We start from the raw sequence: 15,131 nt of genomic DNA on the forward strand, positions 1-15,131 counted from the left end.
CGTCGAGAACTTTGCGGCGACATAAATTTTGAATTTTTCCGATGCCGTTTTTCGATGGGTCCCACGGAACTTCGCAGTGTCTTTCTGAGCATTAAATGAGCTTAGAAAATTCTGAAAAATTTATGTACTAACCCCCGTGTTGTGGGCTTCGTGTAGGTATCCTCAATTCACGGAAATTGGCGATTGACCGGTGCGTGAATTTCTGCTGCATGCACTGCACTGGAAAAGTCTCCGAATTGGACCGAGGATTTGGCTACCCCCTATTGTCAGACGTCCCGAGCGCGTTCCCGAAGTCGGAATCGGCAAATGTAAACCCGAACCTTGCTTTTTTGTAATTTTCTAGTGCTTAAATAGGATTAAAAATTCATAAAATATTTGTGGTAGCTCAGAAAATTATGATTCTTTTTGCAATAGCCTAGTAATATTACTAAGGACCGCAGGGCAAAGTTTTAGAATTTTTAGAGCTTATTTGGGCAGTTTTTGCAAAAATGATCAATTATAAAGACTCAACTCAACTCAACTCAACTAAGCCTTTATCCCAAAAATTTGGGGTCGGCTATATGGATTCGCTTTTTCCACTCTAAACGATTTTGGGTTAAATCCTCAGAAATGTGTAATGCTTCTAAGTCATGCTGTACTACTCTCCTCCAAGTCAATTTAGGTCTACCCCTTTTTTTTCTTTCTATCCTCTAGCCTAATGTGCTCTACTTGTCTAACTGGAGCCTCCGTATGTCTACGCTTCACATGACCAAACCACCTCAATCTCCCTTCTCTCAACTTATCTTCAATTGGCACCACTCCTACCTTTTATCTAATACTTTCATTACGGACTTTATCTAGTCTAGTATGGCCACTCATCCACCTTAACATTCTCATCTCTGCAACTCTTATCTTAGATGCATACGACTCTTTCAGTGCCCAACACTCACTACCATATAGCATAGCCGGTCGTATGGTCAGATGCGGTAAAATTTTCCTTTTAATTTATTGGGAATCTTACGATCACACAAAACTCCCGTGGCACGTCTCCACTTCAACCATTCGGCTTTAATCCTATGACTAACATCCTCCTCACATCCCCTATCTACTTGAAGGACTGAGCCTAGATATTTAAAGTGATTACTTTGTGACATTGCCAATCAATTCAAACTAACTCCTTACCTATCACCGCTTGGCCTTCACCGAACTTGCAATGCATGTATTCTGCCTTCTTCGTTCTTAACTTAAAACCCTTTGACTCTAGAGTACTTCTCCAAAGTTCTAGCTTCCTATTGACTCCTTCTCGTGTCTCATCTATCGTAACAATATCATCCGCAAACATCATGCACCAAGGAATACTCTCTTGTATATGTTTCAGTTCATCTAAAACTAATGTAAAAGGTAAGGGCTTATGGCTGATCCTTGGTGTAATCCAATTGAGATCGGAAAATCTCTTGTGTCCCCTCCTTTGCGCACAATAGTAGTTGCTCCTTCATACATATCTTTCAATACTTGTATGTACCTAATAGATACCCTCTTTTGTTCTAACGCATTCCATAAGACCTCTCTTGGAACACTATCATAAGCCTTCTCCAAATCAATAAAAACCATGTGTAGATCTGTCTGCCCCGCTCTAGATTTCTCCATCAATCTTCTAATGAGAAAGATCGCTTCCATAGTTGAACGACTGGGCATGAAACTAAATTGATTGAGAGAGATAGAAGTATCATGACGTAGTCGATGCTCCACAACTCTCTCCCACAACTTCATAGTATGGCTCATGAGTTTAATTCCCCAATAGTTGGTGCAACTCAGTATGTCTCCTTATTTTTAAAAATAGGTACTAAAATACTCTTCCTCCATTCAATGGGCATTTTCTTTGAGTTTAGAATCTTATTAAATAATTTAGTTAACCATGCCACTCCCATATCTCCCAAATACTTCCACACTTCAATTGGTATTTCATCTGGTCCAGCTTTACCTACTTTCAGTCTCGTAAGTGCTTCCTTTACTTCTAAAGATCTAATCCTTCTAGTATAATTTACATTCTTTTCTATTGTTCTATAATCTATATTCACGCTATTTCCATTTTGACTATTATTAAAGAGATCATTAAAATAATTTCTCCATCTCTCTTTAATGTCCTCATCTTTCACCAACACTTTTCCTTCTTTATCCTTAATGCACCTAACTTGATTGAGATCTTGACATTTCCTTTCTCTACTCCTTGCTAATCTATAAATATCTTTCTCCCCTTCTTTAATTCCAAGTTTCTCATATAACTTTTCAAAGGCCTGTGCTTTTGCTTGGCTAACTGCCTTTTTTGCCTCTTTCTTTGCTATCTTGTACTGTTCAGATGCCTCATTATTATCACATTTAGGTAATTTCTTATACCATTCCCTTTTTCTCTTCACTACCTTTTGTACTTCCTCATTCCACCACCATCTCTCTTTTGAGGGTGATCCATGTCCTTTAGACTCCCCAAGTACTTTTCTAGCTACTTCTCTAATCTTTGATGCCATCTGTATCCACATATCATTGGCCTCCATATCTAGCTTCCATACTTCGGACTCAAGAAGCTCATTTTTGAACTTCACTTGCTTTACTCCTTTGAACTCCCACCACTTTGTTTGAGCTACACTATTTCTTCTGACTTTACTTGAATTGTTCCTAAACTTAACATCCAAGACCACCAACCTATGTTGACTTGTTAAAGCCTCTCCTGGAATGACCTTGCAATCCTTGCATAGAGCTCTATTTGTCTTCCTGGTTAAGAGGAAGTCGATTTGGCTTCTATGTTGCCCACTTTTGAAAGTCACTAAATGTGACTCTCTTTTTATAAAGTAGGTATTTGCTAGTATTAGGTCGTATGCCATAGCAAAATCCAGGATACTTTTTCCCTCCTCATTTCGACTGCCAAAACCAAAACCTCCATGAACATTCTCATAACCTTGCCTATCACTTCCTACATGTCCATTCAAATCTCCACCAATGAAAACATTCTCTTCATTCGGTATGCTTTGCATTAAATCATCCATATCTTCCCAAAACCTTTGTTTACTCTCACTGTCTAGTCCTATTTGTGGGGCATAAGCACTAACTATATTTATTGTTTCTCCATCTAGTACTAGCTTTACTAGTATAATTCTATCTCCTACTCTTTTCACAGCTACTACTGCGTCTTTCAATGTCCTGTCTATGATTATACCCACTTCGTTCTTGTTTCTCTCCTTTCCGGTAAACCACAATTTGTACCCTGAATTACCCACTTCCTTACTTTTCTCTCCTACCCATTTAGTCTCCTGAATGCAAGCAATATTCACCCTTCTCCTTTCTAAGGTATCCACAAGCTCCATTAATTTTCCTGTAAGTGATCCAACATTCCAAGTACCAACCCTGATCCTCCTCCTATCCTGCTCCTTCCTAATTGGTCTCCTTCTATGATATCTTCTATTATTTTCTATGTCTATCTTGTGTTCTGTTCCACTATTTGTTCTATTATCTGTCTTATGGACTAACTTCTTTACCCATACCCGTCCATGATGTGGGAACCCTTGCTCACTTAACACCACACCCGGGCGCCGGCATGGCGCGTCGCTTTCGGTGAACGCCCTACACCCTTGTATATTTCTCACTACACCTGGGCTCCGATGTAGTGCGTCGTAAGTAGAGGACGCCCAACATTCATATCATTTGAATCCATATCATAAGGTGTGATAAAATTTTTAAGCTGGTTGTCACCTACCGCAACCCTCCTCCTTTATCTGGGCTTGGGACCGGCTAAGCGCAAACTACTTAGGCGGAGTTTTACATATTGTGATGGATGACTGATTTGGTGGGCCCAGGAGGGGCTGTGTGATGTGATTGAGTTGTGGATATGTGGATTGTGGATATAGAAGTGTGTTTTAAGCTCTTTTGCAGGTTGGGTAGGTCCTAGGTATAGAGGAGACTCTGCCAGATTTTCGGCACGACTTAGGACGTATTTGGTCTTTTTCTTTGTTTATATTGAGTCAAATTTATTAAATGATTGTAATAAAATTGTCAGGTGAGTCGGGACAGCCTTCTTCCTCCGCCCAGCCGCCTCAGTGACCACCGTCAAGTCTGTGAGTAAAATATTAATTTTAATTGTAATTTCACTATTATTATATGTTCAAGCATGCCCATGCATCACTTATATGCATATATCTATGTAGATAAACTTTAGGCACGATTTATGTTGCATTCGTAACTGTGAAAGTGCCATGTATATTGTTGTGGTAATTTGGAGCAGTGTGCGTGCGTTGGTGTGCGTGTGATGTGGTGTGGACTATGGATAGGACGGGTAGACACGGCTTGAGATCTTCGCTGGGACCCAGTCCTTCGAGGTAGACACGGCTTGAGTTCTTCGCTGGGACCCCGATTTGGTTATTAAGTGGAAGTCCGAGCTGAGTTCTTCGCTGGCACAGTTGGAATTAAGAGAGCTGTATAGGGGATCAGCTCCCATATATATATATGGTTGATATTGCTGGGTGCGTGAGTGCTCCAAATTACCTTTTTGCTGTTATGATGTGAATTTATTGCTGATGCTGTATTTCACTCTACAGGGTGCATTAGTTTTAGATAGTTATAGAGATTATGGTTAAAATTGATATTTTACTCTTTGAGTCGAACGCTCACTCCTGCTCAATATTTTTCCAGGCCACAGGAGGATATTTTTGAGGTTAACCTGCTTTCTTCCTCGCAGGTCGATTATTAATGTTTGTATAAACTTGTTAAATCTTAGAATTTCCGCATGTGTTAGAAATGTTTATTTGATTTGGGTCTGTAAACTAAATTATTATTTTGGACCTGTAAACTTAATATTCTATGCATGTTTGATGGATTGGATGAGGGACCTGAGCTCCCATTTATTTTTATGCTGATGAGTATGTGGAGGGTGAGCTGAGCTCCCCAATTGAGTATTTACTGTGTTTACAGGTCGGGTGAGTAAAAAACTCCCCGTTGGTAGGTCCATTTTATGGCCGGAATCTGTCCGGTTGATTTCTTGAAATTGGGCCCAAATGGGCCTTAGAGTTAGGTTGAGTGAATAGTTAGGCTTACTACGGGCCTCGGAGGCTTTAGGCTGGCCCAGGTCCTAGTGCCGGTCCGGCCCATAGGTTGGGTCGTGACAAATTCTAACATGTAATTTTTATAAAAGGTCAAAATCGCTTGTAAAATGGAGCAATCCAGTGCAGTCTAAGATTTTGAAGATGCGTTTTGAGCAAAAAAATGAGAGAATTGTGAGATTAGGTGACGTTTTGAGCTAAACATTAATCTTAAAGTTTTTGAAACTTTAATAAGTTAGTCTGCATCTTTTTTCTCTCACTAAACGAATCGAAGCAAATTAATTAAAACTATCAAGAATTATAATCAAACCAAATCATATTCACCAAATAATTTAGCAGAAAAATTAAATTAAAATAATTTAATTCACTTTTTTAATTATAATCTATGGATGTTTGACCCTAGTTTTACACTATGTTTGGGAAATTAGAGGGGAAGGAAATAAGGGAGAAAAATAAATAGAGAAAATAAAAGTGAATGAAAATTTAATTTTCTTTGCTTGTTTGGATATTAAAGAGTAAAATGATAGAGAAAAATAACTTTTAAATAATAAAATATATATTTTGTGCTTTCTATTTGCAATCAAAATAAATAATTATGAGGATATATATATATATAATTTTAATTATTTTTTATTCATTTTCTCTCTAATTTAAAAAAAAAGATACGCAAAAACCCACATAATATTTTCACTTTTTTTTTTCTTTTATTTTCTCCCTTTCCAAATAAGTGAGCGGATGTAAAAGTCTTTTACTTCCTATTATCATTTTTCTTCCCTTATTTTCCACCAAACGGAGTGTTAATGCAAGAGCTTGAATTGCACTCAAAGCAAGAATTCCTGTGTTGTGATAACTAATTACTGATAGAAATATTGAATGTAACCAGTTCAAGGGACCAAATAAGATACTGGTATAGATTCTTTCCATGTTCCATGTCCATCCCTGGAAGAAGAGTATAACCCAAAGATCATGGGTCCATTATCTTGGGCCAACAAAACAATGGGCTTGTTGGTAGGCTAAGCAATAAGTGATTGACCTACTTCAGTTTCAAATTGCTTGTCAAATTTTGATAGCTAGTTATGGCTTGCCAACATCAAAATCCCACAACAAACATAATTGATTGTGATTTAAGAGCAGAGTGGTTATGTTGGATGTGATTTAGTCAGGGGGGTCACCCATATATTGGCACAAGAACTGTAGAGTTTGTCTGATGCATTGTGGCGTATTTTTATGATAGAAAGCTTCGTCCCCAAAAAGCTTTGTTGTCCCTTCCTTCACCAATGTCGCCACACGGCAACCTGCAAGTGAGTCCATGGATTATTATAATCTTACAATATTGCAATGTTGCCAAGGAGCTCCAACAGGTAAAGTTTAACAGTCAGAAAAAAAAATCCAAAGTATACATCGTAAAGAATAAACATTAGACCATAATACATAACAATGATATAAGACTCCAAATTCAGGAGTAATCGTGGATTGCAATGGAACTGAGGCAGGACGGCTAAAGCTAAACTATCAAAATCCAAAATCATCCAATCTAGATGCCAAAAATGCATACCCTTCAATGAGAATCCTACAGTTGCTACTTCAAAACAAGGGCATTTGTGCAATTTCATGATTTAAGGGAAAAAAATGGCTCAGAATGAATAAAATAAACCTACCGGCAACAACCAACTTCATTGAAACTGTCAGCAAACACAAACAACACAGTACAGAATGGCTAGAAATTTGAAAATGGTTATAACCAAAGAGAACACTATAACAAAAGAGTTTCTTTCACTTTCTCTTTGTTGCTGTTCGAATTGGCATGATGATTCAGCCATGGCTATGCTTATCTTTTATCTTGTTACTGTTGTCCTCCTCTGTTCTTTCCCTTTCTTCTGTTAATCAATACCCCTCACAGAACACCGCAATGTCTACTGAAACGATCTCTTCCATTCAAAGTCTTGCGATGCCAGTGCCTCCTCCAGCACCGCCACCACCACTATCTCCACCGTCATCAAATCGAAAAGTTGTGATAGCTGTAATTGCCACAGCTACAATCGTTCTTATCATTGCTGCTATCATCTTCTTTTTCTGCCACAAATATGGTAGATGCCGGCAGAAAAATAAAGTTGACACAAGCTTCCAACAAGAAGGCATCGTGACTTCTGAAGACTTCAGAAAATTTGGTAAAAGAGTGAAAGGACTAATTGTCGATGAAAATGGAAGAGATGTAGTTTATGTCAAAGATTTAGAAGACAAAATACTTAAATCCAAGTTCTCAAAGATTTCGTTCAATCCTAGCTATGAAGAAGAAGAGGAAGAAGAAATGAGGGGGGATGTGACAGTAGAGAGACCAATAAAATGTAAGCCTCAGGAGGTGAAAGATAGTCATGGGAAGGAGATAGAATCAGTTCAACCAAAGCAGCAATCTCGGGCAATAGTTCCGTCTATTCGAAGTTTGTCACTACATCCCCCATCATCCTCTCTAAGAAAGAAAGTTCTAGCACCATCATCACTAGCAGCAAAGCCCCCGCTGCTGCCACCTCCACCGCCACCACCACCACCACCTCCTCCTCCTCCTCCTCCTCCTCCATCACCACCGCCACGTCCTTCTCCTCCACTACTACCACCACCAAGAATATCAAAGAGGACTATACCACCACCTCCTCCACCTGGGGCTGGCGGTTTGGTTTCATCACTAAGACCCCCAACAGCACCAAAAGGGAACACAAACAACAAAAGTGGAGCACGGGCTTCAACAGAAAGATGCTCAAAAGGGACTAGTGTTGGCCAAATGAAGTTAAAGCCATTGCACTGGGATAAAGTTATAGCTAATGCTGATCATTCAATGGTTTGGAATGAGATCATTGATGGCTCTCTCAGGTATTCTGCTTTTAAATTTTAATTCCTTGACCATTCTTCACGCTCTAAATCATTTCCCTTAGTAGGAATTCCTTAATGCATTGTTGTTTCTCTTTTATTTCTTCTTTCTTCTTCTTCAGATTTGATGATGAGCAAATAGAAACACTTTTTGGATACACAAATTCCAACTGCCAAATCCCTAGAGAAAATGAGCTCTCATCAAACATAAGCAGTTCCAGCCCTGCCTCCACAGCTCAAATTTTCATCCTTGAGCCCCGGAAGTCCCAGAACCTACTTCAGTTTCATATTGGTTGTCAAATTTTGATAGCTAGTTATGGCTTGCCAACATCAAAATCCCACAACAAACATAATTGATTGTGATTTAAGAGCAGAGTGGTTATGTTGGATGTGATTTAGTCAGGGGGGTCACCCATATATTGGCACAAGAACTGTAGAGTTTGTCTGATGCATTGTGGCGTATTTTTATGATAGAAAGCTTCGTCCCCAAAAAGCTTTGTTGTCCCTTCCTTCACCAATGTCGCCACACGGCAACCTGCAAGTGAGTCCATGGATTATTATAATCTTACAATATTGCAATGTTGCCAAGGAGCTCCAACAGGTAAAGTTTAACAGTCAGAAAAAAAAATCCAAAGTATACATCGTAAAGAATAAACATTAGACCATAATACATAACAATGATATAAGACTCCAAATTCAGGAGTAATCGTGGATTGCAATGGAACTGAGGCAGGACGGCTAAAGCTAAACTATCAAAATCCAAAATCATCCAATCTAGATGCCAAAAATGCATACCCTTCAATGAGAATCCTACAGTTGCTACTTCAAAACAAGGGCATTTGTGCAATTTCATGATTTAAGGGAAAAAAATGGCTCAGAATGAATAAAATAAACCTACCGGCAACAACCAACTTCATTGAAACTGTCAGCAAACACAAACAACACAGTACAGAATGGCTAGAAATTTGAAAATGGTTATAACCAAAGAGAACACTATAACAAAAGAGTTTCTTTCACTTTCTCTTTGTTGCTGTTCGTATTGGCATGATGATTCAGCCATGGCTATGCTTATCTTTTATCTTGTTACTGTTGTCCTCCTCTGTTCTTTCCCTTTCTTCTGTTAATCAATACCCCTCACAGAACACCGCAATGTCTACTGAAACGATCTCTTCCATTCAAAGTCTTGCGATGCCAGTGCCTCCTCCAGCACCGCCACCACCACTATCTCCACCGTCATCAAATCGAAAAGTTGTGATAGCTGTAATTGCCACAGCTACAATCGTTCTTATCATCTTCTTTTTCTGCCACAAATATGGTAGATGCCGGCAGAAAAATAAAGTTGACACAAGCTTCCAACAAGAAGGCATCGTGACTTCTGAAGACTTCAGAAAATTTGGTAAAAGAGTGAAAGGACTAATTGTCGATGAAAATGGAAGAGATGTAGTTTATGTCAAAGATTTAGAAGACAAAATACTTAAATCCAAGTTCTCAAAGATTTCGTTCAATCCTAACTATGAAGAAGAAGAAGAAGAAGAAATGAGGGGGGATGTGACAGTAGAGAGACCAATAAAATGTAAGCCTCAGGAGGTGAAAGATAGTCATGGGAAGGAGATAGAATCAGTTCAACCAAAGCAGCAATCTCGGGCAATAGTTCCGTCTATTCGAAGTTTGTCACTACATCCCCCATCATCCTCTCTAAGAAAGAAAGTTCTAGCACCATCATCACTAGCAGCAAAGCCCCCGCTGCTGCCACCTCCACCGCCACCACCACCACCTCCTCCTCCTCCTCCATCACCACCGCCACGTCCTTCTCCTCCACTACTACCACCACCAAGAATATCAAAGAGGACTATACCACCACCTCCTCCACCTGGGGCTGGCGGTTTGGTTTCATCACTAAGACCCCCAACAGCACCAAAAGGGAACACAAACAACAAAAGTGGAGCACGGGCTTCAACAGAAAGATGCTCAAAAGGGACTAGTGTTGGCCAAATGAAGTTAAAGCCATTGCACTGGGATAAAGTTATAGCTAATGCTGATCATTCAATGGTTTGGAATGAGATCATTGATGGCTCTCTCAGGTATTCTGCTTTTATATTTTAATTCCTTGACCATTCTTCACGCTCTAAATCATTTCCCTTAGTAGGAATTCCTTAATGCATTGTTGTTTCTCTTTTATTTCTTCTTTCTTCTTCTTCAGATTTGATGATGAGCAAATAGAAACACTTTTTGGATACACAAATTCCAACTGCCAAATCCCTAGAGAAAATGAGCTCTCATCAAACATAAGCAGTTCCAGCCCTGCCTCCACAGCTCAAATTTTCATCCTTGAGCCCCGGAAGTCCCAGAACAAGGCAATTGTGCTAAAATCATTAGCAATTTCTCGCAAAGAAATCCTTGATTCTCTTCTTGAGGGCCAAGGTCTTACCACTGATATCCTTGAAAAGCTTGCTAGAATTGCTCCAACCCAGGAAGAAGAAGCCAAAATCCTCCAATTCATAGACAACCCAAGTAAACTTGCAGATGCTGAATCTTTCCTTTACCATATCCTGAAAGCTGTTCCCTCAGCATTCCTCAGGATCAATGCAATGCTGTTCAGATCAAATTATGATGCAGAAATTCTCCATCTCAAGGAATCCTTACAAACGCTTGAAATGGGATGCCAAGCACTACGAACCCGAGGCCTCTTCTTAAAACTTCTTGAAGCCATTCTCAAGGCAGGCAATAGGATGAATGCTGGGACATCCAGAGGCAATGCACAAGGTTTCAACCTTACTGCTCTTAGAAAACTATCTGATATTAAAAGCACCGATGGCAAGACTACTTTACTTCATTTTTTGGTGGAACAAGTAGCTCGATCAGAAGGTAAACGACATGTGCTAAAACGGAACAGAAGTCTTGACAGAAATGATAGTCAAGGAAGAAGGAACAGTGATTTAAATTCAGATACTCTAGCAGCAGCAGAGAGAGAGAAAGAATATGTACTGCTAGGATTACAAGAAATGGGGGGTTTGAGAATTGAATTCTCCAATGTAAAGAAAGCTGCCACCATAGAATATGATAGTTTCATCAACACATGTTCCTCTCTTACATCCTGTGTCACAGAAATTCAGCTGCTCATTGCATGCTGCAGCAAGGGTGAGGAAGATGGTTTTGTGAGAGAAATGAAAGGATTTTTAGAGGAGTGTGAGGAGGAGCTTCACATAGTCGCAGAGGAGCAAACAAGAATTCTGGAGCTTGTGAAGAGAACAACAGAATATTATCAAGCAGGAGATTGCAAGCATGACAGATTGGACCTTCAACTATTTGTCATTGTGAGAGATTTCCTTGACATGGTTGATCAAGTCTGCGTGGACATTTCTCAAAAGATCCAGAAGAAGAATTTGGCATTGGCAGCAAATTCAGGTTCAGCGTCACCACCATTACTACCAATAAGAGCTCCACTGAAATTCCCAGACTTCCGTATACATTTGATATCAGATTCATCAAGGACTCCATCTTCTAGTGAATCAGATGATAATTTCTGAAGACAATTGGATAAGGTTGTATGGAAATTCTAATTAGCATAGAAAATAAGTTGCAGGTTTTGGCCTCATGGAAATTGAATTATAAAATTTATGATCTCACTAGCTCAAAGACTAGATGTATGAGCCAAAATTAAACAGTCGATGCCACCAGATTAAGCTGTTCTTAATACAACAAAGAATTCTACTGATCCATATAAGCCATCCCCAGGTAACATGAATAGGAATACAAAGTATAGAAAAACAACATTGAATCAACCAATTATAAATATTCTTGATTTGTCAGTAGAAAAATAATAAAAGTTAGCTTCATATTATTACACGAAGGACCCAACTAATTCAGTTAAATTGTGGCTCTTTATTAGTAGTCATTTAATTCTATCAACAGAAATGCTTCAGAATGGTTATCAAATATTAAGAGATTGATAGTTTTCAGCTACTATAACCAAGTTCTTACAGACATCAACCTTAAAAAGCTACCAGAAGGCTACTGAATAGGTTAACATGTTAACATCAGGATGGAACTGATTAAATTAATGCTGCGAGCCTGAAGGCTGCAGCCCATTAAATCTCAAGGGAGAGAAAGGAAAGAAAAATCAAGGCATGAATGATATAAAAACACGGGAATTGCACAATCACATCAGTGTATTGAATTTGAGTTCTAATATTTCGGGAAATTAAGCAAGCTTATGCAAAGTCAATTGCTTGAGCTAAGCTTGTCACCGGTTAAAATGGTACCCATATGATAAAATCATTACTTATTTAACAAAAGTGGGGACTTTTTTACCTAAAACCTTCGTTGCCAACTGGTGATGGATGGGTTGAGCGACATCCATTGTAGACCAACAATTGCACTACAGAAGATTGAGCATCTTGAAATTGAAGGAGAGAAGGACAAGGGATAGACCTAAGACAACTTGGGTTGAAGTGCAGAAAAATGATTTAGTCCTCTCCGCAGTAGTAGCTCTAAATTGCATAGAATGAAAGAAAACTAATCCATACAGCAGACCATAACAAAATTGGGATTGTGGCAAATTTGAGTTACCACTAACAACTGAAACTGGTCAATTGTAATCTCTGTCAGTCAGAATGCATCACCCATTGCTATACATCAGAGGAGAATATCTGTTACTGTAGCTGTGTTGGAAGGAGAGACAATAGAGATAAGGATTTAAAAGTATAAAAATTCAAATTTCACCCTCATCAAAATTATATTGTTTTAATTTATTTAGTTTAAAATATTTTTCTCTTTATTTTACTTCTTTTCATTTTAGAAACTTTTGCTTTACAAGAATCAATTTATTTTAATTATTTACATAATAATTATAAATTATTGTACAAAATAATTAAAGTAATTAACTAGATAGTTGTAGAATCTATTAATTATTTAATATAATGTCTATACTTAATTACTTAAGCTATTTTATAAGTTAATAAATTAAAAAATTTAGTTTAAAAATTAAGAAATTAAACTCATTTATTTTTTATTTAAATAAAAAAATTAATTTATAAACTTTAATTTTTAGATTAAATTGTTACCCCGAATTATGGGTATAGCAAGATCTAGCTACCCCAAAAGCCAGGCAGCAACTAATAGCTTTATTATAAGCTATTAATAAGCTATATAAACAGGCCAGTATAATAATAAAATATAATTTAAATAATAATTTATATTTAATTTGTCTAAATTTAATTTTCAAAAAAATTAAAAATAAAAAAAATACTCATCATCAGAATATAAAATAAAAATTTACATTAAATTATTTAAAAATTTAAATTAATAAAATTTATTAATAATAAAAAATAAAAATTATTATACTAAAAATTTAATTTGATTTTACATACTAATTAAGAAACACTATTAGATTTATTAAATTAAAAGAATAAAAATTTTAATAAGATAAAAAAATAATTAAAAAAAAAAGAAAAATCTCTCTGAAAAAAAAAAAAAGTTCAGTGATAAAAAAATAAACGATCTAAAAAAAATATAATAAAGAGCATAAGTCTATAACTATCTATAAAATAATGCAAAAATAAGTGAAATGCAACATCAATAATAAACATTCATCACATAATGCAAAAACATTATAAAATACAATACATCATAACATCACATAAAATACAATAAAATCAATATAGATCCTAAACATCTGTATCGGTAATTAAATAATAACACTGCACAAGTTAAACTCAACAACCAACAAAATAACAGAAAACGAAGATCGAGTGAAAAGAACTTATCTCAAAGAAGAACCACTCAGTGAAGACTGAGAGAACCTCAAAAAGTGACAGCGTCATATCCCACCGTGACATCACACACCATCGCCGCGTATTGCCACCGCCTGCGCGCGCCAACACACGCACATGCACACACAGCCACAATGCAACATATGAAGCATATATATATCATAAATGCAGTTATATACATATAATATATATGCATATATATGAATGGGCATAAATATATATAAATAACAATTAAAATTATAATTAACAATTAATATTAATAAAAATTAATATTGACTATTGTAGTAAATAATAAAAAAAAAAATCGATCACCTAATAATTAAATTATAAATTTATTAATTTAAATTAAAACTAAAAAGTAAAAAATCTAAGAATTTAAAAACTAACTAATTTTTAATAATAAAAAGTATCCTCCTACCAAATGGCCACCCACGCAAAAACTTCTAACAAATTCTTCTAAAATCTCATCATCACATCAATCACACATCTCATCTCATGGCCCAATATCCTCAAATCTAAAAATCAAAAAAATCAAAAAAATTTAAAATAATATTTTTATTAATAAAAATCAAAAAAAAAACAAAAAAAAAAAAAAACAAAAAAAAAAATGAAAAAATTATTATAATATTATACTATAATTATTTTAAATTAATATTTTTATTTATAATTAAATAATTTTTATATTTTTTTATTTTATTTATTTCGATAAAAATGCGAAAAATGTTCACTTTTTTTTTGGTGACATACAGATTCGATGCCACACAGTGCGAAAATGCGAAAATGCTGAATAATCTATTATTGATTTAGATGTGTAGACGGATTGGGTTGCGATGAAATTGGCCGCAAAATCCGATCATCGATCAATCGAATCATCGATATCATCGAGCTATTTAAATTCCAATTAAATTTAAATTAAAATTAATTTAAATTTTTAAAAAAAAAAAAAAAAAATCAAAAAAAAAAAAAATCAAAAATGAAAAAAATCATTATCGCCATTCCATTTCATCCCGATTTCCGGTCGGGGAGAAAGATCTCATCGATATCCATCCATCCTCTTCCGTCATTCTTGTCTTCCAATTCGGCGATCGGTCCGGATGGGAGGAAAAAGTGGAAAGCCAAAGAAAATATGTTTTTTTTTTTCTTTTCCCTCCCCTTTTCTCTCCTCCTCTCTCCCACTCTTCTTGGGAAGCTGGTTCTTAAGCTTTCTGTCTGCGGACGCAGAGCGAGCCCTGCCCGCGGAAAGCAACCACCCGCGGAAAGCACCATGAGATCGAAAAAAAGCGAACCTCGCACTCGCGTCACCTCCCTCTCTCCTCTCTGAACCTCCCTCTTGCTTGCTGCTGCCTTTTGCTTGCTGCTGGGAGTATCTTTTGGCTGAGACTCGGAGACTCACCGGTCTCATCGCCCGGTCTTGGTGTGAAAATGTGGAAAAAAG

General features: G+C 36.9%; 2 protein-coding genes and 1 long non-coding RNA gene across 3 annotated transcripts; 2 read left to right on the forward strand and 1 right to left on the reverse strand.

Moving 5' to 3' along the window:
- Positions 1 to 5,952: 5,952 nt before the first annotated feature.
- On the reverse strand, positions 5,953 to 6,856 carry LOC110660505 (uncharacterized). Its single transcript, XR_002495945.2, has 2 exons — positions 6,722 to 6,856; positions 5,953 to 6,358 (listed from the first exon to the last, which is right to left on the reverse strand). It is a non-coding gene; the product is annotated as an uncharacterized LOC110660505 (long non-coding RNA).
- On the forward strand, positions 6,628 to 11,594 carry LOC110660504 (formin-like protein 4). Its single transcript, XM_021818842.2, has 2 exons — positions 6,628 to 7,928; positions 10,126 to 11,594. The coding sequence occupies exons 1-2, from the start codon at positions 6,868 to 6,870 to the stop codon at positions 11,450 to 11,452; spliced, it is 2,388 nt and encodes a 795-aa protein (XP_021674534.2). The 5' UTR covers positions 6,628 to 6,867; the 3' UTR covers positions 11,453 to 11,594.
- Positions 8,758 to 10,136, forward strand: LOC131175336 (formin-like protein 4). Its single transcript, XM_058139136.1, has one exon. The coding sequence runs from the start codon at positions 8,970 to 8,972 to the stop codon at positions 10,026 to 10,028; it is 1,059 nt and encodes a 352-aa protein (XP_057995119.1). The 5' UTR covers positions 8,758 to 8,969; the 3' UTR covers positions 10,029 to 10,136.
- Positions 11,595 to 15,131: the final 3,537 nt, after the last annotated feature.

Source organism: Hevea brasiliensis, chromosome 17 (genome assembly GCF_030052815.1).
Source record: "Hevea brasiliensis isolate MT/VB/25A 57/8 chromosome 17, ASM3005281v1, whole genome shotgun sequence".
Taxonomy (NCBI): Eukaryota; Viridiplantae; Streptophyta; class Magnoliopsida; order Malpighiales; family Euphorbiaceae; genus Hevea; species Hevea brasiliensis.